Consider the following 26,552-nt stretch of genomic DNA (forward strand, 5'->3'; position numbering starts at 1 on the left):
TCTCAGACAGGTTAAGTCTGCGCAAAAGACGGATGGACGGACAATTTCTCCGTCTCCTGTGTCGTAACGAACATAATTTGTCCCGTTTTCAAGGAGCCGAGCTACTTGACGCTGAAAATGGAGCAACACCACTGGAATCCACCAGGAGGCAGTGTGGAGTTGTATGGCTGACATAAAACCAACGAAAGTAACGAACCAGGGAAGACGAAAAGGACGTCAACAAAACGTCGCAAAAGAACATCCTTTTAATCAGTTTTATTCTTCTTCTGGTGTTTTTGGAAGGTTATAAACACCTTTATGGCGGAGCGTTACCGCTACCAACAGCTGTCTGAACAAGGTAGTGAACTCAGCACTGCCCCCTAGTGGATCGTCTGACTAAACAACCATGACAACGTAAAACATGCATAGAAGTGTGAGGAAAGAGACTCCTAACGTTTTAAACAAACGGCCACATTTACGTACGTAAGGCAGCAGAAATGGACATTTACTCTAAAATCATTTATGTTCTACACGCTTAGTCCAACTCAGGTGAGAGACAGGTGCACCTGGAGAGGTCACCATCTATCACAGACAGAGGCGGTCCTGGCTAGTTTATACACCGTTGGCGAACCACCCATCGGCGCCCTCCACACCCGACCAACCCAACTCATATTTCAGAAGTGCCCTTGAATTAACAATTAAAATAAAATATGTAAATTAAATCACACTTAATATGCATCAGTTACACAATTAAAATAAACCATAACAATGTACAAATGCTTATTTGTTAACATCCCATTAACTAATCATAACTACAAATTATTCAAAAAGAACCACAAAAAGATTGCAAAATGTCATGTCAATGTATACTGACATCACATTTATGTTATATAAGTTATTTAAGTTAGCATAGATCCACGTATAGCACTAAAAATTCCAGTCAGGACATACTTCTGTTTACCAAATTCCCAGACTAACGTGTGAACCTGCACTAGTTGTGTTGCAATACAAAGCAGTCTATTGGTGATAATTAACAGCGTGACTTCATGCCTCAGATTTTAATAGTTGCTGCAGCAGAGCTAAAAACCAAACAGTCTTCTTCTGTGGCGAAGCGGCAACATGTTAGCTAGAGGATATAAATAGCGGACAGGCTAGAGTTTCATTACATGCACATTTAACGTCATTCATAGAGACCTTCATCTTTTCAGCGTTTCTCCTCTTCTTCTTTCCTTCTCTTCCTGAACTGGGCGCCTGATGGTTTCTTTGGTCTTTTGTCCAGTATACACCCTTGACTCGACTTATCATCACCTTTTCATCACCATCAAACACCCAGAGTTAAGACTGATGTCATGTGAACAAATTCATGTTGACACAGGCAGAGTTGTGTTTTCTTTTTTATAACATTTTCACATAATAACTCAAGAGATTTAATAAAACGTTAATTTTATGAATGAAATATAATTTATTTGGAAACAGCAGTGTGTGTGTGTGTGTGTGTGTGTGTGTGATCATAAGAGGTCAGTCTATCCCCGTCCCCCTCCTTACTTTTCCTCACAGTGAGACTAACCTGCTCACAACCTCTGCAGATACGAGTTGATCCTCCCCCCGTCTTTTCTACCGACACACACACAACCAGCAGACGTGACTCTCAGCAGCGAGTTGACATGACAGTAGCACCCAGCGTCCATTAACTTCATGTGGAAATGAGCCGTATTAAAAAAATAAATAAAATTTCTGATGGCGCTCATCCGCCCCCAAACAGATTACGTCTGGGTGGTCGCCCACCTTGTCCATAACAATAACCGTCCCTCATCACACGTCCATCACAGAGAGACAAACAACCAATCACGTTCATGCTGAGGAAGGACAGAGCTGGGTGGGGAACCCTGGTCCTCACAGATTTGGGTCTCGATCTCGACCCAGTACAGTATCGATCCTCTATCGGATCGACCCAGTATCGGATCGACCCAGCACAGTATCGATGCCGTATCGGATCGACCCCGTATCGGATCGACCCCGTATCGGATCGACCCAGTACAGTATCGACCCAGTATCGGATCGACCCAGTACAGTATTGATGGCGTATCGGATCGACCCCGTATCGGATCGACCCAGTACAGTATCGATCCTCTATCGGATCGACCCAGCACAGTATCGATCCTCTATCGGATCGACCCAGCACAGTATCGATCCTGTATCGGATCGACCCAGCACAGTATCGATCCTGTATCGGATCGACCCAGCACAGTATCGATGCCGTATCGGATCGACCCAGCACAGTATCGATGCCGTATCGGATCGACCCAGCACAGTATCGATCCCGTATCGGATCGACCCAGTACAGTATCGACCCAGTATCGGATCGACCCAGTACAGTATCGATGCCGTATCGGATCGACCCCGTATCGGATCGACCCAGCACAGTATCGATCCTGTATCGGATCGACCCAGCACAGTATCGATGCCGTATCGGATCGACCCAGCACAGTATCGATGCCGTATCGGATCGACCCAGCACAGTATCGATCCTGTATCGGATCGACCCAGCACAGTATCGATCCGATACAGGATCAGAGCAGACCGAGTGTCTCTGGAAGCAGGATGTTCTGGTGTCGTTGGCTTAGTGAAATCAAGCGAGTGTGTAAACCTTGCTGGAGGACTTCATCCGTCTTCGTCTTCGCCACAGAGACGCTGTACTTCTTCGGAGACAACAACCTGACCGAGTGGCAGAGTCTACTGGACCAGTACGAGCCGCCGCCGTTCGTCCTTCCTCACACCAACGGAGCGTACAGCTTCGGGATCGCAGGTTAGAGAGCGAAGAGCAACAGATAAACGTTTAACTTCCTCCTGCTGCCTCACAGAGACGAACGCAGTTTAAATGTCTTCCAATCAATCTTTCTGATCGGTCACTGAGACGCTTTTCATATCACATCTGACCAATCAGAGCATCCCTCCTCTTCCTCAGGTCCGGGAACTGGTGTCCCGTTCCACTGGCACGGTCCGGGTTACTCTGAGGTCATCTATGGAAGAAAGGTAACAGGACCAGGACCAGCCTCTCAGACTGGTTTCCTGGATCTTCTAGTGATTTCTGTTCCATAACAACCGAACCTGCCGAGTTTCCAATGAGCAGAAACAAAATGATGATTTTGGCTCGCTGACGTGACAAAACCAGGATCCAGCAACATTTTTACCCCCACCTCGGCTTTCTGAAGACAGTTCGGATGTTTTATCCTCAAACCTGATTGGATCAGAACAAAAGTTCACAGGAAAAGCAGAGTGGGAAAGGAAACGTGGCTGAATGATCGTCCTCGTCACCGGAGCCAGATTTCTGATACTTGCTGTGATGGTTGTGTGACGTGGTGCATCATCCTGCTGGACGTATCCACCAGAAGATGCTACGCTGTGCTCAGACCTGCACCGTCCCACAAGCAGCAGATTCTGATCCTGACGGCAGGATGGATCCATGTTGTCATGATGTTTCCAGCAGATTCAGATCCTACCATGTGGACGTGGATCTGAACTGGAGACTCATCAGACCAGTTTTTCCATCTTCTGGTCCAGACAGCTGCTGAAGACGGGATGTTTTCTGGGATTTTGACCCACAGCCTAAATCTCCTTCCTTCCTCATCCAGTTGGAACTTCAGCAGGTCAACATGACTAAACGTGTTGCTTGGCTGATTAATAAGCAAGTGAACCTGATAGACGTGAGCCAATATAACAGAGTTCTATCAACAAATGTGAAGATATATTAGTATTTCTTTTTATCCCCACATTTATTTTAATATTTTACAGCCGTATTAAAAGACTGCAACATTAACATTTCATTAAATATTCAGAATTAATCTGCTGTGATGAATATTTTCACTCGGCTTTAAAATAAAAGCTGAGAATAAAGAAAAAAAACTTAAAATTCTTCTTGTTGGTCAAACAGCGCTGGTTCCTCTACCCACCTGACATGGAGCCTCATTTTCACCCCAACCGGACCACCCTGTCCTGGCTGATGGAGACCTACCCCAACCTGCCGAAGAGCGAGGCTCCGCTGGAGTGCACCATCAGACCAGGAGAGGTGAGACCAGGCTGCTGATCTTCCATCTCAGAACCATCTCTGATCCAAACACCTGAACATGAGGAATCCCGTCAGGTTCACGTTACTGTAAATTCTTTTTCTCCTTCAGTCACTAAATCAGAAGCTCATTTAAGCGAAACATGAACTTAAGAACCATTCGAGCTGTGGCGGTCGGCTAATTTCCCAGTTGGTTCGCGTCTTAGTTTTAAGCTCACATTTCGGTACTTTTACAGTACATTTAGGGAACAAGTGCAACATTTACAACTTTTCAACTGATGTCAACAGAAACAAAAGAGAAAAAATCTCACAGTAAAGTCTCCAATAAAAGTTTAAAAAACAAAACATTAAACAGAAATGTATCCCTCTAATTTAATAGACAGTGTTTGTACTGAGTGATGTTTCTACAGAAAAATAAAGATAATTCATTTAAACTTGGACAAATATTAATTTAAACCACAGTTAAATGTTTCCTCTTACCAGTAAAACTTTAATTTTATGTTTCAAAATATAAATTAACATGATCAGTTGGAGGACTATGAAATGTTTTGTTATCAAAACATTGTCGAAGCAAAATTTCAGACAAGTCCAATGTCCCCTAGCATGACGTCAGCTAACCGCAAAGTCCCCTAGCCATAATGTCAGCTAACCGCAACGTCCCCTAGCCGTGACGTCAGCTAACCGCGACGTCCCCTAGCCATGACGTCAGCTAACCGCGACGTCCCCTAGCCATGACATCAGCTAACCGCAAAGTCCCCTAGCCATGACGTCAGCTAACCGCAAAGTCCCCTAGCCATAATGTCAGCTAACCGCAACGTCCCCTAGCCATGACGTCAGCTAACCGCAAAGTCCCCTAGCCATGACGTCAGCTAACCGCAAAGTCCCCTAGCCATGACGTCAGCTAACCGCAAAGTCCCCTAGCCATGACGTCAGCTAACCGCAAAGTCCCCTAGCCATGACGTCAGTTAACCGCAAAGTCCCCTAGCCATGACGTCAGCTAACCGCAACGTCCCCTAGCCATGACGTCAGCTAACCGCAACGTCCCCTAGCCATGACGTCAGCTAACCGCAACGTCCCCTAGCCATGACGTCAGCTAACCGCAACGTCCCCTAGCCATGACGTCAGCTAACCGCAACGTCCCCTAGCCATGACGTCAGCTAACCGCAACGTCCCCTAGCCATGACGTCAGCTAACTGCAATGTCCCCTAGCCATGACGTCAGCTAACTGCAACGTCCCCTAGCCATGACGTCAGCTAACCGCAACGTCCCCTGGCCATGACGTCAGCTAACCGCAACGTCCCCTAGCCATGACGTCAGCTAACCGCAACGTCCCCTAGCCATGACGTCAGCTAACCGCAACGTCCCCTAGCCATGACGTCAGCTAACTGCAACGTCGCCTAGCCATAATGTCAGTTAACCATGATGTCGGCTAGCTGTAAAATATCTCCACTAGCCGTTAGCTGTAGCATCCGCTAGCCGTGATGTATTTGCTAGTCGTAACGTTACTGCTAGCTGTGACGTCCACTAGTCGTTAACCGTTACCATCAGGCTGCACGTTTTTCATGCAGGTGCTGTATTTTCCTGACCGCTGGTGGCACGCCACCCTCAACCTGGACACCAGCGTCTTCATCTCCACCTTCCTGGGATAAACTCGTAACGGAGTTTGTGTTGCAGGCCGACAGGAAGTAAAGAAAACTTCTGGGGGGGGCAAAAAGTTGATTTTTTTAAATTCTTTCTTTTATCTTCTGTGAAACATTTGTGTAAATCCAGTGACTTATCAGATTTTTGCACTTGAATGCAACAAGAATGCAACGTTTTTTTTCCATTATAGAAATCTGAAAATACAGTTTAAAGACCAAAGCAGGAAATGTCTCCATGGAGACTGGAAACGTTTTCCGATTGAAGCACATTTAAGGTGTGTTTGTGGATTCTGATATAAAATGTTAGAATAATAAATTATATAATTAAAAATAAAATCTGAAATGATTAAATCTGCTGCCTGGTGATTTATTTAAAGATAAAAACAAATCTGATCGATAAGCTGAGGGAAAAGTCTGACAGAGTCCTCGCTGGATTAAACCGTCAGAGGGAGGATGGACGCAGAGAGACGAGGACAGACAGGACTACTGACAGGATGCTGATGGGAGACGCTTGGCTGGATGAACTGAAGACGGTGATGAAGCCCAGCTGGTTCTCCCCAACATGTTCGCTGATCCAGGACTGGTACCGAGACACCCGGGTAAAAACTCCGGGGAATTTGGGATAACCGCAGCCCGTCGCGAAGCTCGCCACTCCGGCCTGGACCCACCTGCTGCCGTTCAGAGTCACCAACGGACCTCCAAAGTCCTTCTGCACACAGACATGGAGGTGGCATCGCGTAAAACCTGCATCCTGGTCTGGAGTCTGAAGCAAAACCTGCATCCTGGTCTGGAGTCTGAAGCAAAACCTGCATCCTGGTCTGGAGTCTGAAGCAAAACCTGCATCCTGGTCTGGAGTCTGAAGCAAAACCTGCATCCTGGTCTGGAGTCTGAAGCAAAACCTGCATCCTGGTCTGGAGTCTGAAGTAAAACCTGCATCCTGGTCTGGAGTCTGAAGCAAAACCTGCATCCTGGTCTGGAGTCTGAAGCAAAACCTGCATCCTGGTCTGGAGTCTGAAGTAAAACCTGCATCCTGGTCTGGAGTCTGAAGCAAAACCTGCATCCTGGTCTGGAGTCTGAAGTAAAGCCTGCATCCTGGTCTGGAGTCTGAAGTAAAGCCTGCATCCTGGTCTGGAGTCTGAAGCAAAACCTGCATCCTGGTCTGGAGTCTGAAGTAAAACCTGCATCCTGGTCTGGAGTCTGAAGCAAAACCTGCATCCTGGTCTGGAGTCTGAAGTAAAGCCTGCATCCTGGTCTGGAGTCTGAAGTAAAACCTGCATCCTGGTCTGGAGTCTGAAGCAAAACCTGCATCCTGGTCCTGGTGAGCTGCAGACGGATCAGAACCCACCTGGCAGAAGCCTTTTCCTGTTATACTGGGACCAGCGCAGATCATGCTGGGTGTGATGGAACCGTAGGCGGCGTTGCACTGGATGTTGGACACGATGGGGACGCTGACCTGCTGCAGCTGCTGAGGAGGAGGAAGAACAACTGGACAGGAAAACAGATCCATGAGACCAGAATCAGAAATCGGAGCAGCTAACTGGAAGTCATGGGATCGTTTGTCCTCCAGAGGACGGAAAGATGTGGGAAAACATTGTCCTCATGTGGACAGATTGTCCAGGACGCTGATCCGAGGAAAAACTGTTCCTCATGTCCAAGTGTGTTAAAACAAACGTCTAAAACCTGCAGGACTGGACTTCAGGGACCGCAGATCCAGACCCCAGCCTAGAGAAAACCCCAAAAGGTACAACCTGATCCCAGTCCAGGAAAACCTGATCCCAGTCCAGGAAAACCTGATCCCAGAGCAGGAAAACTTGATCCCAGTGCAGTAAAACCCGATCCCAGAGGAGGAAAACCCGATCCCAGAGGAGTAAAACCCGATCCCAGAGGAGGAAAACCTGATCCCAGAGCAGTAAAACCCGATCCCAATGCAGGAAAACCCGATCCCAGAGGAGGAAAACCCGATCCCAATGCAGGAAAACCCGATCCCAGAGAAGGAAAACCTGATCCCAATGCAGAAAAACCTGACCCCAGAGGAGGAAAACCCGATCCCAATGCAGGAAAACCCGATCCCAGAGGAGGAAAACCCGATCCCAATGCAGGAAAACCCGATCCCAGAGAAGGAAAACCTGATCCCAATGCAGAAAAACCTGACCCCAGAGGAGGAAAACCTGATCCCAATGCAGAAAAACCTGATCCCAGAGCAGTAAAACCAGATTCCCAATGCAGGAAAACCCGATCCCAGAGGAGGAAAACCCGATCCCAATGCAGGAAAACCCGATCCCAATGCAGGAAAACCCGATCCCAGAGGAGGAAAACCCGATCCCAATGCAGGAAAACCCGATCCCAGAGAAGGAAAACCTGATCCCAATGCAGAAAAACCTGACCCCAGAGGAGGAAAACCCGATCCCAATGCAGAAAAACCCGATCCCAGAGAAGGAAAACCTGATCCCAATGCAGAAAAACCTGATCCCAGAGGAGGAAAACCTGATCCCAGTGCAGGAAAACCCAATCCCAGAGGAGGAAAACCCGATCCCAATGCAGAAAAACCTGATCCCAGAGGAGGAAAACATGATCCCAGTGCAGGAAAACCCGATCCCAGAGGAGGAAAACCCGATCCCAATGCAGAAAAACCTGATCCCAGAGGAGTAAAACCTGATCTCAGTGCAGTAAAAACCCGATCCCAGAGCAGTAAAACCTGATCCCAGAGCAGTAAAACCTGATCCCAGTGCAGTAAAAACCCGATCCCTGAGGAGAAAAACCTGATCCCAGAGCAGGAAAACCTGATCCCAGACAGAAAATGGAAAGTAAACACTGGTTTAGGAGTGTGTTTGTGTCACAGACCAGCAGGATATCAACGTAACCATCACAACCAGCAGGCATCTCTGGTAGAAACCACAGGAAGTTTCTGGCAGCTTTATGACGAATAAAAGCGTTCAGACCAGATATTGAAGCTCCTGGGAACTGGACCCCTTCACATACTGGTTCTATGTTAATGTCTACATGTTACTCAGACTGTTGCATCGTGTAGAAGAAGTGAACCTCGTGCTCACCCCCATCAGTCTGGACGTCTCCCCAGCCGCTGATCCAGCAGCTCAGACCATCCACGAAGAAGCTTCTTTCTGCCGCCAGACACACGGGTCTGATGTAGTCCGTGAACTTTACCGGCGAGTCCAGTTCCAGCAGAGCCACGTCATTTTCCTTCGTCTTGTCGTCATACTCGAGATGCTTGATGACCCGGGAGACTGAACGGGACACCTCATTGGAGTTCTCACCTTGCTGGACGTTTCGCCCCAGATAAACAGTCACGTCTGAATCGCTGAGAAAACAGGAGGAGGAGGCGGTCCGTTGGACTGGTTCCTGCAGAGCCAAGCAGCTTCAGACTGGGTGTGTGTCGGGTCTCACCTGGGGAAACACTGAGCAGCACTCAGGACCCACTGGTTGCTGATCAGGGAGCCTCCGCAGAGCGTGGATCCGATGTGCAGACTGGCCTGCCAGGGCCAGGACCCTGCAGGAGCATCCTCACCTCCTACAATCCGGGTTTCACCGTTGTTGAGCGGAGCAATGCCGCAGTCTGCAGGAAAACCAGCGCAGGTCTGCTTTGTTTACTTACGCAGACAGACCAGATCACCAGGTAAGAAGCAGAGAGCGTGCACGAGCAGGTGTGGTGCATCCAGGTAGGCAGATGAGGTGGACAGCAGCGGACGTTTGCCTCTGTGAGGAGTCATTTTACGGCTCTGTTTGCCGATACGACGATATCTATCACATTAAATCATTTCATGAATATCAAAAATACCACTGTGTTGATACCAAACACGCAGTTTGTTTTAACTCCTGAGAGTTTCAGGCCATAAAACTGCATCCACGAGTCACATGATCAGATCGCATGACGTTTAGAGCAGGTTCCAGCAATACGTCTGAGTAATGTAATTATTTTTTATTGTTTTCATTTAAATCTATTTATCCTTCCTAAAATTTTATTTTCATCTTATCTCATATAATTGATATAATTTTATAAATCAAGTTTGAGTCATATTACTCTTATAGTGAAGAATTTTTCTTAAAAAGCTCCAGTATGCGGATTTACTGACATTAGTGATGAAAATGGAAGGAAATGAAGGATTGTGAAAATACGGTGGCTGTCGTTGGCCAAAATCCTTCCAGACAGAAAGCTGTTTTGTGAGAGGGTCTAGTGGCCTCATGATGCACGACAGGTGACAACTGTCTTCTTCTATGGTACTTTGTTACATACCCAAACAATGCTCGCACTCCTACCAAAAACAGATCTGCAGTTTTTAAGCTTCACATTGAGTTTTTTGTCCTTTCAGAGACACTGTAGGAAATGTGGTGGCAGCTGCCATGTATCTGGAACCACAGTGAGGAGAAATAAATGCAGATAATAAATATATATTTTAGTGAAGTGATAAGATACCAGTTGAAAGTTTCTAAAGCTTTTCTGTCATTGATCTTTGAGTTTGTTTCAAACTGCAACTTTAAGTGGCAAAAAGTACCATTATCAATAAAAAATAAAAAACATTGCATCATGCGGGTATCGCTCAGTTAGCTGCCGCTAGGGGACAGCATCAGATCTAAAAAAACAATATGCTTTGACATCAGGTTCTGTGTGGTTGGTTTGCATTTTTTATTTAACTGTGTTATAAATAACGTTCTGAAACTTCCGTAGTTTATGTCTAAATTATGAATTATCTGAAAACAAGTAAAACTTCTTGTTAGCAAAGTTAGCATCAGAGCAAATTTTTACTGTTGCCATAGAAACAAAGAGCAGAACACGCACAAATCTGTGGTGATAAACAGAGAAGATGAAAAACCAGTTTATCCAGTTTACAAACAAATCCTCCCAGCTAAAGCTAACATTTAGCCTGTTAGCATTAGGCTAACACCTAGCATCATGTCAGATTTCTGGAAGTCGACAGATGGATTAATATGTTGGAAAACATAGAAGAGCCTCAAATCCATGTATATGTTCAATTTGCACTCTGAAGTTGGATTTTCTGACTTAAAGTCGAGAAAGTCTCACTAGTTCCGACTTCATCCATTAAAGATGGTTGGAGATTTCTAGATACAACCTCTGAGTCAAGCCAAACACACCATTAAACCTCAGATATAAAGCTAAACCTGAAGAGCAAGCAAACAAAAAGAACAAACAACTTTCTGAATCAAATCAGGATTAAACATGAAGAACAAACAGCTTAAAGTGTTGATTAAAAATATTTAAATAAAAACTCACCATTTAGCTGTGCATCGCTTCCTGTGGTCAGAACAGAAAACAAAAACATTTTAACTTCCTTTACCTCTTTAAGTATCAGTGTGTTTTTACAAAAAAGAAGCAAATATCATGAAAAGCTAAGTTAAATGTAAAATCACACTTTGAAAACAAAGAAACAAGGAAAAAACACGAGAATCTTGAACTCTGCGAGGCTGACAAGTCAAAGGAGATGGTTTTTTTATTTTATTTCACTGAACGATTATTATCAGGATTAACTGCACAATGTAATGTAATTAATCATAACTAAAAAGCAAAATGCTGAAAAATGTGGCGCTGTTGCACAATTATGTCATGAGCACCTAAAAACACAAATGTTGGGGAGTTTTCAGGCATTTCAGACCCCGAAATGCCGTTTTATTGCCAGAAATGAGAATAAACTTTTGTTTTAGGGTTGATTTTAGGAGTTTTTTAGCTGTTTATCTGAACAATCAGCTGCGTAATCAAACTTTGAATAAATTTAAAACCTTCACACAAGTTTAAAACATCAGTTTGCTTTTATTATGTAAAGCACATTGGACCAGGTTGTATGAAAAGTGCTTTATAAAAAAAGTTTGACTTCAGCAGTCCTTGGCAGCGCCATCATTATGTTCATCATAACTGATATGATTATATCTGATATGTTCTTGGATCATTTTATTAACTTCGTCTAAACTCGTAACCATCAACAATTTAATAAACTATGTAATAAAACCTTTTGATATCAGTTAGTCCTCGGTCTGTGTTATTAGTTACCATGTGATCATGCTCGGTAAAAACATCATAAAATGACCAGTAGAACATGTTCTGATGGACTCACCTGTCACCATGACGACCCACAGCAGGACTGTCGGCAGTGTGACCGTCATGGTGAGATTCTCCGAGACGTCCGGCTGCCGGGACGGGGAGGTCGGTGGTCCTAAGATGCAGAGTGTGTCGAGTCTAAAACATCCAGGAGGACGGAGTCAGCAGGTAGGGTTAGGTAACCCTAACCCAGCAGGTAGGAGAGAGGAAACCGTCAGCTGTGATGCATTTATGGACCCACCGTAAAACTGGAACTAAGAGCAGCTTTTCTAGCAGCTCAGATCTTCTCTTTCTTCAACCAGACCGGGTCTGAAACTCACCTCAGAACCTTCAGATGTCCGGCAGCTGGAAGACTTCTGCCTCCGTCCAGACCCACGATGTTAATAGTTAAAAGAAACGCTGACATGTTGTGTACACACCAGCATAGACCTGCACAACATGGGGGACCCAGATCCTCAGGACTCAGAAATGCACCTACGCCTTCATGAACACAATGACGTCCAACCGCAGCAAGAACTACAGCCGGTCTGGTTCCTGCAGTCAGGATAAGATCTGGACCACGCCGAGACCTGGTTCCTGCAGTCAGGATAAGATCTGGACCATGCCGAGACCTGGTTCCTGCAGTCAGGATGAAGTCTGGACCACGCCGAGACCTGGTTCCTGCAGTCAGGATGAAGTCTGGACCACGCCGAGACCTGGTTCCTGCAGTCAGGATGAAGTCTGGACCACGCCGAGACCTGGTTCCTGCAGTCAGGATGAAGTCTGGACCACGCCGAGACCTGGTTCCTGCAGTCAGGATGAGATCTGGACCATGCCGAGACCTGGTTCCTGCAGTCAGGATGAAGTCTGGACCACGCCGAGACCTGGTTCCTGCAGTCAGGATGAGATCTGGACAACGCCGAGACCTGGTTCCTGCAGTCAGGATGAAGTCTGGACCACGCCGGGACCTGGTTCCTGCAGTCAGGATGAAGTCTGGACCACGCCGAGACCTGGTTCCTGCAGTCAGGATGAAGTCTGGACCACGCAGAGACCTGGTTCCTGCAGTCAGGATGAAGTCTGGACCACGCCGAGACCTGGTTCCTGCAGTCAGGATGAAGTCTGGACCACGCAGAGACCTGGTTCCTGCAGTCAGGATGAAGTCTGGACCACGCAGAGACCTGGTTCCTGCAGTCAGGATGAAGTCTGGACCACGCCGAGACCTGGTTCCTGCAGTCAGGATGAAGTCTGGACCACGCCGAGACCTGGTTCCTGCAGTCAGGATGAAGTCTGGACCACGCCGAGACCTGGTTCCTGCAGTCAGGATGAAGTCTGGACCACGCCGAGACCTGGTTCCTGCAGTCAGGATGAGATCTGGACCACGCCGAGACCTGGTTCCTGCAGTCAGGATGAAGTCTGGACCACGCCGAGACCTGGTTCCTGCAGTCAGGATGAAGTCTGGACCACGCAGAGACCTGGTTCCTGCAGTCAGGATGAGATCTGGACCACGCCGAGACCTGGTTCCTGCAGTCAGGATGAAGTCTGGACCACGCCGAGACCTGGTTCCTGCAGTCAGGATGAAGTCTGGACCATGCAGAGACCTGGTTCCTGCAGTCAGGATGAGATCTGGACCACGCCGAGACCTGGTTCCTGCAGTCAGGATGAAGTCTGGACCACGCCGAGACCTGGTTCCTGCAGTCAGGATGAAGTCTGGACCACGCAGAGACCTGGTTCCTGCAGTCAGGATGAAGTCTGGACCACGCCGAGACCTGGTTCCTGCAGTCAGGATGAAGTCTGGACCACGCCGAGACCTGGTTCCTGCAGTCAGGATGAAGTCTGGACCACGCCGGGACCTGGTTCCTGCAGTCAGGATGAAGTCTGGACCACGCAGAGACCTGGTTCCTGCAGTCAGGATGAAGTCTGGACCACGCAGAGACCTGGTTCCTGCAGTCAGGATGAGATCTGGACCACGCCGAGACCTGGTTCCTGCAGTCAGGATGAAGTCTGGACCACGCAGAGACCTGGTTCCTGCAGTCAGGATGAAGTCTGGACCACGCCGAGACCTGGTTCCTGCAGTCAGGATGAAGTCTGGACCACGCAGAGACCTGGTTCCTGCAGTCAGGATGAAGTCTGGACCACGCAGAGACCTGGTTCCTGCAGTCAGGATGAAGTCTGGACCACGCCGAGACCTGGTTCCTGCAGTCAGGATGAAGTCTGGACCACGCCGAGACCTGGTTCCTGCAGTCAGGATGAAGTCTGGACCACGCCGAGACCTGGTTCCTGCAGTCAGGATGAAGTCTGGACCACGCCGAGACCTGGTTCCTGCAGTCAGGATGAGATCTGGACCACGCCGAGACCTGGTTCCTGCAGTCAGGATGAAGTCTGGACCACGCCGAGACCTGGTTCCTGCAGTCAGGATGAAGTCTGGACCACGCAGAGACCTGGTTCCTGCAGTCAGGATGAGATCTGGACCACGCCGAGACCTGGTTCCTGCAGTCAGGATGAAGTCTGGACCACGCCGAGACCTGGTTCCTGCAGTCAGGATGAAGTCTGGACCATGCAGAGACCTGGTTCCTGCAGTCAGGATGAGATCTGGACCACGCCGAGACCTGGTTCCTGCAGTCAGGATGAAGTCTGGACCACGCCGAGACCTGGTTCCTGCAGTCAGGATGAAGTCTGGACCACGCAGAGACCTGGTTCCTGCAGTCAGGATGAAGTCTGGACCACGCAGAGACCTGGTTCCTGCAGTCAGGATGAAGTCTGGACCACGCCGAGACCTGGTTCCTGCAGTCAGGATGAAGTCTGGACCACGCCGGGACCTGGTTCCTGCAGTCAGGATGAAGTCTGGACCACGCAGAGACCTGGTTCCTGCAGTCAGGATGAGATCTGGACCACGCCGAGACCTGGTTCCTGCAGTCAGGATGAAGTCTGGACCACGCAGAGACCTGGTTCCTGCAGTCAGGATGAAGTCTGGACCACGCCGAGACCTGGTTCCTGCAGTCAGGATGAAGTCTGGGCTCTGGACCCGTTTCCTCTCCAGCATGTCAGGCAAAGAAGCATCTTGCAAGACTGAACCAGAACCAGACTGCAGGTCCAGATGGTTCCAGGCTAACTGGACCAGGGCTGAGATCTTTGTCCTGAGACAGTTTGAGAGAAACTGATTAACTATTTAGTAGATTCTTTGCAATGCAACATGCAGATTCAGTTATCATTAGTAATTATTTTTTCATGATTAAATGACAGAAACGTAGCTGTAAAATGAGGCAGGAACATTAAAGTGTAGAGAGACGGAATGGAAGCACGTCTCCCTGCAGTGTCCGGACGGCAAACAGTAAGAGTTAGCGGGAAGCCAGCTGCTAACAGGAAGCTAGCAGCTAGCAGGAAGCTAGCAGCTAGCAGGAAGCTAGCAGCTAGTAGAAAGCTAGCAGCTAGTAGAAAGCTATCAGGAAACTAGCAGTTAGCAGGAAGCTAGCAGGAAACTAGCAGCTATCAGAAAGCTAGCAGTAGGAAGCTAGCAGTTAGCAGGAAGCTAGCATCTAGTAGAAAGCTATCAGGAAGCTAGCAGTTAGCAGGAAGCTAGCAGCTAGCAGGAAACTAGCAGTTAGCAGGAAACTAGCAGCTAGCAGAAAGCTATCAGGAAGCTAGCAGTTAGCAGGAAGCTAGCAGCTAGCAAGAAGCTAGCAGCTATCAGAAAGCTAGCAGTTAGTGGGAAACTAGTAGCTAGCAGGAAACTAGCAGCTAGTAGAAAGCTATCAGAAAAATAGCAGTTAGCAGGAAGCTAGCAGGAAACAAGCAGCTATCAGAAAGCTAGCAGTTAGCAGGAAGCTAGCAGTTAGCCTTGCAGCTACTGTTACAGAGCTGAGATTTCCTCGTCAGGCCTGAAGGCAGCGTTTGGAAACATTTTTGGCTTTTATGGACACGAGGACAGACGAGACCTGGACCAGACTTCCAGCGTACGGAAGATGTTTAGTAAAACTACAAACGTGATGGCAGCTGTGTTTCAGCCCAGTTAGACGAGCTTGTTGTTCCTAAACATCACTAACACATATTTTCTGAAGAATCCAGGGAAACATTTAAAGACAACATGAAAAACTTGTTTGATATGTGTTGATTTATTTCTGGTTCTAATTAAATAAAAGACATGAACTTTTTTGGCTACCTGAATGAATGAATACTGAATGGAGTATAAAGTTGTATAAATGTTTCCACCGAACAGGAAAAAAAACTCTCAATGTGAAAAAAGATGCATGAAAATCTTGATAACTGTTAATCGAATCGTGACGTACTGAAGATGGTGCATACCTCGTTACAGCAACTGGCTGTGGAAAGTACACACCTGCTGATGACATTTACATGACATTACCTCAGCCAGCATGACACTGTCAGGGATCTGCTAAATACCCTGCAGGGAGACGGCAGATGTTTGTATAAAAGACTGAAACCAACATGTAGAAAAAAAAACATGGCGGTTTTATTGTGTGAAACATTTCCAGGTTTGGTAACTCCAACGGCACCTGAAGGTGAAAATACCCACTCAGAAACCAGACGGAGACGTCACGAAGAAACTCTAATGAAGGAAATAAAGGAGGTGTGTCCGCTTGGAGGGATGGTGTATTCCAGTTGTCCTCAGAACTGGGAATTCCAGGAAATGACAAAAAATTTGGGAACTCTGAGCTGGAAATTTGCAGAGAATCCGGCGGCGACCAGAACCGCTCGTAGTCTGTTTTTATTATAACTCTTTATAATGTATTCAGTATCCGTAGAGCTTCCAGTGGAAACAGAACTGTTGTGACCGATATTTATGGTGCTTTATTCATCATATTCAGATTCATTTTTACATCATGAGGACATTTTTACAACAGGTGCATGAATTTCCTCTTTCATACGACACCTGCAGATGTTCACAAACCGGCTGTTTCGTAGACGTGCAGCTGGATCTTCTGGTAACGGCCGCACCTTCTGGTCACGGCCGGACCTTCTGGACCTTCCGGTAACGGCCGCACTTTCCGGTAACGGCCGGACCTTCTGCACCTTCCGGTAACGGCCGGACCTTCTGGACCTTCCGGTAACGGCCGCACTTTCCGGTAACGGCCGGACCTTCCGGTAACGGCCGCACTTTCCGGTAACGGCCGCACTTTCCGGTAACGGCCGGACCTTCCGGTAACGGCCGCACTTTCCGGTAACGGCCGCACCTTCCGGTAACGGCCGCACCTTCTGGTAACGGCCGGACCTTCCGGTAACGGCCTGACAGCTGTTCAGAATTGTGAGACGACTGGAACATGAAGTCTCAGATTGGCGAACATCTGTCCAGATGTGCATCTGGATCCGGTCCATGTTTTCTTCTACACATTACAGATCTTTCACCTGTATCTGTGGATTTCAGACATCTCACCGTGGTTTCTGGAACCTTCCTGAGTCCATGCAGAGTTTTACAGTAGAGAATCATGTCTGCTTTTAATGCAGAATACCACCAGCATACAGAGATTCCTTCCTATTCTCTGAATCTTACACACTGTGGATCTCTAAAGACTTTTCCACAACTTTTAGACCCAGTTTAACCAGGACTGGTGAAGTTTTGTCCATCTTTCCATCTGAAATGCTCCTTTTATACCCAGTCATGTTACTGGTCTGTTGCTTAGCAACCTAATTAGTTGTCAAAAGCGCCTCCAGATGTGATGCTGACATCAGATTCACAATGGGCTCTTATTTTCCATCAGATGAGAAAATGTCTGTTTCATCATGTTATGTTTATCTTCTACTGGGAACTAATGATGGGATTCTGGTTTTATTGTCTTGAACATCAGCGTTTCACAAAAATATCTAAATCTCCAGATGAGGTTATAAAAACAGCGATCGCTTCACTTGTCCCAAAACAGTTCAGCAGTTCTCTCTTTTACGGTTGGCCAGCAAACGCATCATTTTCCCCGTTTCCAGGTGAAACTTTCCGATCAAAGCTGCCCAGTTTGATAAACATGATCAAACCGTTTATCACTGATTGATTCTCAAAGCTGATGAATCCGCTGATCTGGTATCAGCCTGGTGATGTCATAACGCCCCGCTGTTCCTCTGAAGCCCCGCCCCTTCTGAGCCACCAAACCGAAGACACGCCCCTCCGTCAGTCAGTAGTCCTCCACCCATCCGTTCTCCAGAACAAACGCGTCAATGACTTCCTTCATAGCCAGGTTGGGGATGAGCTGGTCCTGGGTCAGCGGCGTTCGCGTCACCGGGTCGAAATGGCCGACTTTCTGCCAGAGAAGAAACACGTTTGAGAAAAACTTCAACAAGCTGCAGCTTAGTTTGAACATTTCTGTGATCAGTGACGTGTAAAAGGTAAATAAAACCAGAAACTCATCATATTTTCCTCCCAGTAGAAGAGAAACGAGACGTTTTATCATTCAATAGGAGATTAAATAAAAAACTAAATAACCGAATAAATTAGTGACATTTTTACTATAATTTCCACTGTTTCAGTCCTCGAAACAAAATGCTGCAAAAGTAACATCTGGAGGAGCGTTTCACATCTAATCGGGTTACTAGACCGCAGGTCACATGACCTGAGTTTGGGGTATAAAAAGATCGTTTCAGAGAGGCAGAGTCTCAGAGGGACAGAGCTTCACCAATCTGGCTCGAAACATTCAGAAAAATGTTCCTCAGACCTTCAAGATCCACCACTTGTACAACAGGAAGGAATCTCTGTATGCCTAGGACAATGCTGCCGATCGTTTAGGTCTACAATAATAAAAACACCTGGAGGAAGAAGTTACAGAATTTCACCAATCTGAGACGACCCAGATCTAAACGTTGTTTCATAAAAATGTTCCTCGGACATCTACGGTGTAAATCATCTACAGAAGGAGTCTCTGTATGCACGGGACAGGACCGGACGCTGGTCGTCTTTCTGCATGAACAGTAGACATGAATCTCTAACGGGAACCGCTGCATGGGCTCAGGACGATGTCTGAAATCACACATGCAGGTTGAAGCTCCACCATGTGGACGCCGCTGCCGTCTCTGGACCAGAGCTTCATGCAGGTTTTCATCTGACCGAGTTCTGGACGGATTTTGATGAAAACTTGTGGATCACTGCCTCCACCAGGAATGTTTTACAGGAATCGTTACTGTGAGATAAAAGCTGGAATGATAAATTATCCTCAGCTCGGTAAAACCGCAGCCAGCCGAGGTCTGCGCGCTCCCAGTGCTCCCAGTTTGGCCTGAGATGTGGAAACCACTGCATTCTGGTTTTATTTACGTCTCAGTTATTCAGATGAAGGCTCGTCTGCAGTCGTTTCTAAAAGATCCAAACTTCACTGAAACAGCAGAAATGAAGTCAAGTCGAAGCAGATTTACCGCGTAGCGTTCGTTTACCTGCAGATGCTCCTCGATGTCTTTCCGGTCATACGTGACGCCGCTGGGCGTGATGCAGGGTTCCCTCATCAGCTCAAAGCTGATCTTCCCACACAGGTAGTCTGGGATCTCACGCTTCTGTCCGACACACAACAGACACACAACCTGAGCTCTTTAAAGAGGCATTACGCAACTTTCCAACCTGAACACGCCGCGTTTTCCGGGCTCATTTGGCGCCACAGAGACGTTCCTGAAGCGGTCGCTGTCCAGTAGCGCCCCAAGCCCAGACGCCATGAAGCAACTTTGTCTTCCAGGACGCTGCGTGATGCTGCAGCCGGGTTCGCTTTACGCACCGTGTCCCACGCTGGCTAGCGGATATAAACACAGCAGCTGGAAACGTGATAAAGAACCGCGTCTGCCGGACGCAGAAGACATGATTTAGTCTCGGGCTGCAACGATTACTCCGGTAACTCCAGTACAAAAATGAATCGAGGCAAATTCTCTGCCTCGAGGCGTCGTTTAATTAACATCACGTAGTGATATATGTTAATTTCTGCATCATGGCGGCATTCTCAGACCACTGCGCTGTTCGGAGGGACGACATCACTGTTTCAGTAAACATATAAAACATCTAAACATGTATAAAACCTATAAAAGCAGAACCTGTGGCCTACAGTGTGTCTGTACAGTCTGACTGTTTCAGCCGGACTGATGACGGACGTTTCCACCAGCAGCGGCGAGCGCTTTGCTTTCTGTCTGAAGATCCTCCTTGCTTTGGTCTCTAATGGCAGAGTGTGATGGCCAGACCAACGGCCACACATATAAAGGCGGTAAAAGCACCACATTGTCAGTTTTCTTTATATTTAAACTTTAAATGCTTTGGTTGCTTTTTTGTCAGCGCGCACATTTAAGGAGCCACTGTATTTTCAACTGTTTGTGTTTTGTTTAACCTTGTTTCTTTTTTTACTGCTGCTGAAGGATCTAGCCTGGGCATTGGGGCGCAGGAGTGTGCACCGGAGGGAAGCCAGTGAGCAGGAAGAGCCGCGGGCCTTTGGGAAGACCTCATCTTCAGAGGGGGAGATTAAAAGTTTAGTTTGGTTTCTTTAAATGTTTGTTCATTTTCTTTCCCATTTTTGAGTCGTTTTTTGTTCGTAGTTTTGTTAAGAATAATTGAGCTAACAGTTAGGTTGTTTCTTTGTCTAGTTTGTTAGCATGTTTAATGTGTTCCCCCATATGTTTTGTAACTGGTCTGATCAGCCAGTATTTAAGTTCTCCTTTGTTTGTTGTTTGTCAGGTCAGTATGTTGTTTGTCTTATGTTGATTATGTTCCCTAATCTGTTAGTTTAGTTATTTTCAGACTCTGATTTAGGTTTTGCTTAGTTGACCTCTTTTAAAGGTCTAATTTATTTATATTGTTTGGGCAAATAAAACCCTTTTCTTTTGAAGCCACCTGTGTTCCTCTTCCTTCGCCAGCTTGGTCCCTCACACAGAGAATGGAGAAGAGGAAAAGACCGAAAACGTGGCAGTGTGGGAGCATTTCACACTGAAAAGGACAGAAAACGTAGCGCAGTTTTAGGCAGCCTCTCTTCCTGCAGCAAACTTTTATTCCGGATTAAACAGACAGACTTTTAACAGGCATGTCGTCCACCAAGACATCGGCTGGTTCTTACTGTGGACATGTTTACAAGTCACTCCTTCTTTCTACGGGAATTCTTCTTTTAAATGCAGGAATTTGCGACCGGTTGAGATTTTTTCTCCACACATGGAGCGCGTGCACAAACACGTCGGCACATTTTAACATATGATACTTTTAAAACATTTTAGAAGTATCATATTTTAAAACATTTTCCTCATGCATTAGGTAGCAACAACACATGCAACAGCTTCACTAATATATATTTATTTACTTTGGTTGAGATTCTAGTATTTGTTTTCCAAATTATCATAAAAAAATAAAATCGTTAGAGTACTCGATTACTCGAAGAAATAATCAACAGAGTACCCGATTACAAAAGTACTGATAGTTGCAGCTCTAATTTAGTCCGTTTCCGTTTATTAATAATAATCACAAATAGATGATCTGTAAGTTTTAGAATAAAAAGATCTAAAATTCAAAGTTCTGAATTTGAGGTATTTCCAGACCAAGATCCTGCAGGAACCCTGAAGAGCGATGAAGAGGAGGCATAAGACAGGTAGGATGAAGACGATCCATCCAGCGATAGGGGGCGCCACTGAGGAGGGATAAAAGCTGCTACTGCGACTTTAAACCAGTTTATTTCAGACAGGAGACCAGTCCGTCCCCTGTGTTATTGGTGGAACATTTAACAACATTAAAAGCGTTGCTCTTGGCATCTAATCACCTAATAACGGTTTGATTCTCTCAGAATGAGCCGTGTACATCTACCTGGAACGGCAGCTCGCGTGGGGCTCTGAGAAGTGTGGTGTGATTGGTCGGCCGTGTGAGGTGGGCGTGGTTAAACATGAAGTCGCCGCTTCTGAAGTTTTGCTGATGGAGCGGAAACAGTTTTAATAAATCAGCTGATCGAGGCGGTGAGAAAGTACCAACATTTTTACAAGACGTGGCGTTAAAACACGCCTCGTGCACAAGCCGCCCTGCCGCGGTCAAAGTTTCTGGACATGAAGCAGACACGGCGGCCTGCAGCGACCCTCCCCGCTGCAGACGGAGCTTCTCATGGAGGACAAACCAACATGAATAAGAATTATTCTTCTAGAGAACAAAGTTCTGGCTCCTCATGAGGAGGAAACTATGACCAACACTGACCTTCCTCTTCTCATCCACCTGACAGAAAAGCTCCTCCAGGCCTGAAAGATACTTGTCCTGTAGAGACAAATCACATGAAACGAGGAAAATCAGCGCCAAGGCTTCTCTCCAGAGATGAAACGAGGTGTTAACCTCTTCCAGCAGCAGGATGATCAACACCTACGTGTTTGGAGTGGATCTCGTTGAGGCTGTGCTGAAGCCTGCAGTCGTCGGACTTGTCCCGGTTCCGTCTGCAGCCCTCCAGCTCCCTGAGAAAGTAACAGCACAGTCAGGGATAAATACTCCATTCATCTGGTTAGTCTGTTTACTGCAAGTTTCTGCGTCACGGCGGGACGTTACGGAGTCCCAATCTGTCAGCTTCCCGTCCCGAGACGTCTGGATCTTAATGTGACTTTTACTTTTTATTCTACATTTTTAACAAAAATATATATATGTAAGTTAATTTCTCTGCATGCCCTTACCTTATGTGTAAAACAGTTGTATTTCTACTTTTATATTATTCAGTGCTTTTATTATCCAGCATTTTAATCACAGAAACAAGTTCCTAGTCTGAATTGTTCACAGACAATAAAAGTCTTTGTGATTCTGACTGTGGAAGTGAAAACAGTGAACACAGAGCGGTGTGTCCAGATGCTGACAGGTGTGTTGTCAGGACGAGACTGTGACGGGTGTAAAAGACCCAAACCAGACGGAGTTACTGAAGGTTTCCTGACTGACGGCTGAAATAAAGAGGTGCTGCGGAAACGTGGAGAAGTCGATTCACTGTTTGGTTGGAGGCAAGTTTGAGATGAATGTCGACGTCTCAGAAGAAATCCGAATTATTTCCTGTTGTTATGCAGAACGTACAACGAGATGAGAGCTGCTCAGCTTCAGGACAAGAAGATACGACTGATTAGAGTAGAAAGAAGTAAAACAAACATACAGCAAGAATTCCACAGGAAAACATGGATAAATGGGGGGGGCCCTCGATGTCTGCCTCGTACCAGGTGGAGGGTCAGCACGTTGCTCTGCATGGAATCCAGCAGCTTCCTGGTTGTTCTTCCAGAGGAACCTCGGGGAGTGTCGACGTGCCGAGAGGTGTGATGATGATGATGATGATGATGATGAAGGCTGCTGGGTAGTAAAACAGGAACACGAACAGCTGGAACGCAGCCTTCTGATTTGTCCACGTCTTGGAAAATGAAGGGTTTAACGGGACTTTTCAGGTCAGTTTCTTCCATCACAGAAAAATCTGAGCAAACCCAAACGCATCGTATGAGATTCGAGTCAGCTGATTGGTCCAGGGTGTGAGTAGGCGGGGCATCGCCGTACTAAAGTTTCAAACTGGATACAGATACTATGGATGGTGCTCGATACTAATAAATCAAAGTCAGAAAACCACTAAACACTAAATTATAGGAGAAAAAAAACCATTAAATTATAGGATGAAAAAATATTAACTGTGGAATAAATAGATTATTTTAAAGCTCTGTTAACTCATGCAGCCATTTTCTTCTCAAACTGCTCTCTGTAGAGTAAAACAAACCAAACCAAAGTTAACTTCAACCTTTGTTAACAAGCAGGTAAAGTATACTAAAGTACACGTAGCCTTCTTGCTAACAGAACCGTCCTAGATGAACGTCTCACATGCTGAAGCCACTGTTTACTTCCACACATAAAGTGTCCTTCATCCGTCCCGTATGTCCGTACAGACCTGAGTAAAAGGGTTTGTCCATTTTATTTGCTTATTTTTATTTTATTTATTTTATTGTAGTTTCCTTTGAGGATTAATAAAGTATTTTTCCTTTCATTTCTGCACCGTCTGCAGGGAACTTGCTGCAGAAAAACACTGAAGCTGATTTCATCGACGCTTTTAAATTCAGAACTACAGAAAGAAGAGTTCTTCGTGTCTCGACATGCAAGTTACTGTTGGCTCTCGTTAGCGTCACTTCGCCAGCATGACCTTGAAAAAGACGTTCTGAAGGGAGATTTTCCTGCTTCGATAAAAAGTTTAATAAGAAGAGCCTTCCATTAACGTGATTTCAGACACCTATAAGCCGATAATCTGCAGTAAAGCCTCAGCCAGACTCCTGAGGTTGGCTTAAACTGATACAGTTGCAGCTCCGCCTGCTAGCAGGCCTCCACCCGCCTCCACCCCCCCCCACCCGCCTCCTCCTGCCTCTTTTTCTCCGCCAGGATGAGTTTGGCGAGGTAGGCGTGCAGCTCGCTCTCCTGGTGGATCCTCCTCTCCTCCAGGCTGCTCCAGCGTTTCTTCTTGGCCGTCCGCAGAGCGCTGGGAATGTCGTCCCCGAAGTTCAGCCGCTGCTCCTTCGCCAGGGAATAAGCTGGACAGAAACATGGAGAAACTTTTGTTTTGTCCGTTTGCTGGATGGAACGTCCCGCTGGGGTTACGACTGTGGAGCTTAATGATCGATTAGTACGGTCTTATAATCGATCGGTTCAACCGTTGTACCTGTAGAAAAGTCACCGAGTTACATATTTATATAAACAGTAAACTGTTGCATTTCCACTTGGTTTGCAGTTTTCTGACTTTTAACAAGGCAACGAAAAATAGATGATTTCACCAGTAATGACATTACTCAGTAATCTGATTACAGGATAAAATATAGAAAACGGAAAGTTGATCAATCATAACAAACATAAGAAAAATAAACCAGCTTTTTTGTTTTTTACCAGATAAAACTACAAAGTTACAAATAAATACGTCTGGGTGTTTAAAACACAGAAACCTTTCAATAAGTTGACAAGAGTAAATATTTCTGTTCCCTTTTCTCAATATTTAATCCTCTTTAAAGAGCAAAGTGCAGACGCGGTCGATGTTTGAACCCTTTCATCCAGAGATCACATCTTTTTATTTAGTGAGACACAGAAAAGCCTGCGGGACCACGTTGTTAAACGAAGCATCCAGAACTTTGTCGTTGATTAAGTGGGATAATCTGAGAGTTGCAGCCTGAGTGGGACATCTCACCAGGTGAACAGCTGAAGGGTTCCTGCAGTGGTTCCGGATTTATCCAGTCGCCACACTGTTTATCTGCTCGCCACCTGGAGATCTTCCCCACATGAAAAGTAACGCAGCTCCGCCTGCTTTCTCCGTCTAAACACAGATCCGTCATACTGCTACGGGAAGACTCTGCATGCGCTGTGTGACGCCAACATGGACAGCTGAAAGCTTACTGGTCAGAGATAAGCAGCAGCTTCCAGATGTGGGGAAAAGGCTCCTGTCAGACTGTCGGGGGTCCGTACTGCGCGTGGGAACGTCTGAAAACAGTCTGGTTTCATTACGGTCCAAAGTTTTCTCTTTCTATTTGTCTTCATCTGGATTTTCTAAACATGAAGAAGTCGTCCGACCTGCAGAATCCCGTCTTTAAGATCCGGCTCTCAGATCATTCGTCAGAGAGGTTATTCCGACCTGAATACGCTGCGACGCCATGTTGCTTCTTGGATTTTAACAAATAGGGACCGTCGCTGGGAAGGAAGGGAACAAACAATAAAACTAGATAAATATTCTGCAGACAGGGTCGGAAGTTTACACCCGCCGCTCGCCAAATGCGAGTAAATGTCAGAAGGTTATCCACCACACGGCGAGTAAATGTTTGTACCTACATTGTTGGCGTCTGATGTGTGTGTGTGTGTGTGTGTGTGTGTGTGTGTGAACACAGATGATCTGTGCACATGCCTTGGTCGGCCGATCGCTCGCTGAGCCGGCGGCGTGATCGGGGTCACCTGGCGGGGTTTTAAGGGTTAATCCAGTCAGAATGAAGCGCCGTACCTCTCTGCAGGTTGCCGATGGCCTCGTCGTAGTTCTCCATCTCCAGGTGACTCTGGCCCATGAGGAAGTGAGCCTTGACCAGCTGGCTGTCCAGCTCCAGAGCGTGTCTGCAGTCCATCAGGACTTTATCGAACTGCTGCAGCTTCACGTAACACAGAGCTCTGTTGGTGTAGAAGGCCGGGACGGCGGGAGAGAGGTTCTGAGGGGGAGAGACCGACACATGAACTCTGCAGAGATGCTACCCCCCACCCCCACGTCCCCGTCCTTACTATGGCTTTGCTGTAGCAGGCCTCAGCCTCCAGGTACTTGCGGCTCAGGAAAAGCCGGTTGCCCTGCTCCTTCAGCTCCTGAGCCGACATGCTTTTCTCCGGACTTTCAGACATGTCGCCTGCCAGGCTCGCTGCGCCGCCGGCAGCTGCCTCTTTACGCTGCTTCCCAATCCTGCCGTGTCGGATCCAGCCGGCCGGGGAGAAACTGGAACGAAAACAGACCCATTTAACAGCTGCGGTGATGAGTTCAATGTCTGCAGAAGCGTTAAAGTCCACGCTTGACCTGTTTAAGTGTTACGGTTTTATCAGGACCAGCTTCAAAACAAAATAAGTAAATCCATTTGCACATAAAATCACTTTAAGAGTCTGAACCTGGATCCCTGTTTAGAAGCTCTTCTGCACACGTCTTCATGCCAAGTGTGAAATTTACCATCTTGTTCGTCCATGAGAGCATCTCTTTATGTGTTGATCCTTACAACAGGGAAGCATTATGTCTGCAGGTGTTGCAGCCATCTCAGCTTTTTCCACTCCTTCATTTATTTACTCATCTTTTAGAAATAAAAAACAGAAGTGCAGCTGAAATGGTTTATAAAGTTACAACCTGTATACCAGGTGAGACAGTCAGCTGAGATCAGTAAGAGATCCGATTAGACTTTTATCATGACC

General features: G+C 46.7%; 2 protein-coding genes across 2 annotated transcripts; both read right to left on the bottom strand.

Moving 5' to 3' along the window:
* Positions 1–6,124: 6,124 nt before the first annotated feature.
* On the bottom strand, positions 6,125–12,152 carry LOC306765689 (chymotrypsin-like protease CTRL-1; the record flags this gene model as incomplete). Its single annotated transcript, XM_079253173.1, has 6 exons — positions 6,125–6,391; positions 7,028–7,167; positions 8,733–8,998; positions 9,085–9,253; positions 11,763–11,884; positions 12,067–12,152. The coding sequence occupies 6 exons, from the start codon at positions 12,150–12,152 to the stop codon at positions 6,125–6,127; spliced, it is 1,050 nt and encodes a 349-aa protein (XP_079109299.1).
* A 4,348-nt stretch (positions 12,153–16,500) lies between these two features.
* On the bottom strand, positions 16,501–26,060 carry LOC306765209 (E3 ubiquitin-protein ligase CHIP-like). Its single transcript, XM_079252606.1, has 7 exons — positions 25,887–26,060; positions 25,618–25,816; positions 24,007–24,172; positions 22,012–22,096; positions 21,849–21,905; positions 19,088–19,204; positions 16,501–17,967 (listed from the first exon to the last, which is right to left on the bottom strand). The coding sequence occupies exons 1-7, from the start codon at positions 25,998–26,000 to the stop codon at positions 17,842–17,844; spliced, it is 864 nt and encodes a 287-aa protein (XP_079108732.1). The 5' UTR covers positions 26,001–26,060; the 3' UTR covers positions 16,501–17,841.
* Positions 26,061–26,552: the final 492 nt, after the last annotated feature.

The sequence above is a fragment of the Telmatherina bonti genome, assembly GCF_933228915.1.
Source record: "Telmatherina bonti genome assembly, chromosome: 14".
Classification (NCBI taxonomy): domain Eukaryota; kingdom Metazoa; phylum Chordata; class Actinopteri; order Atheriniformes; family Telmatherinidae; genus Telmatherina; species Telmatherina bonti.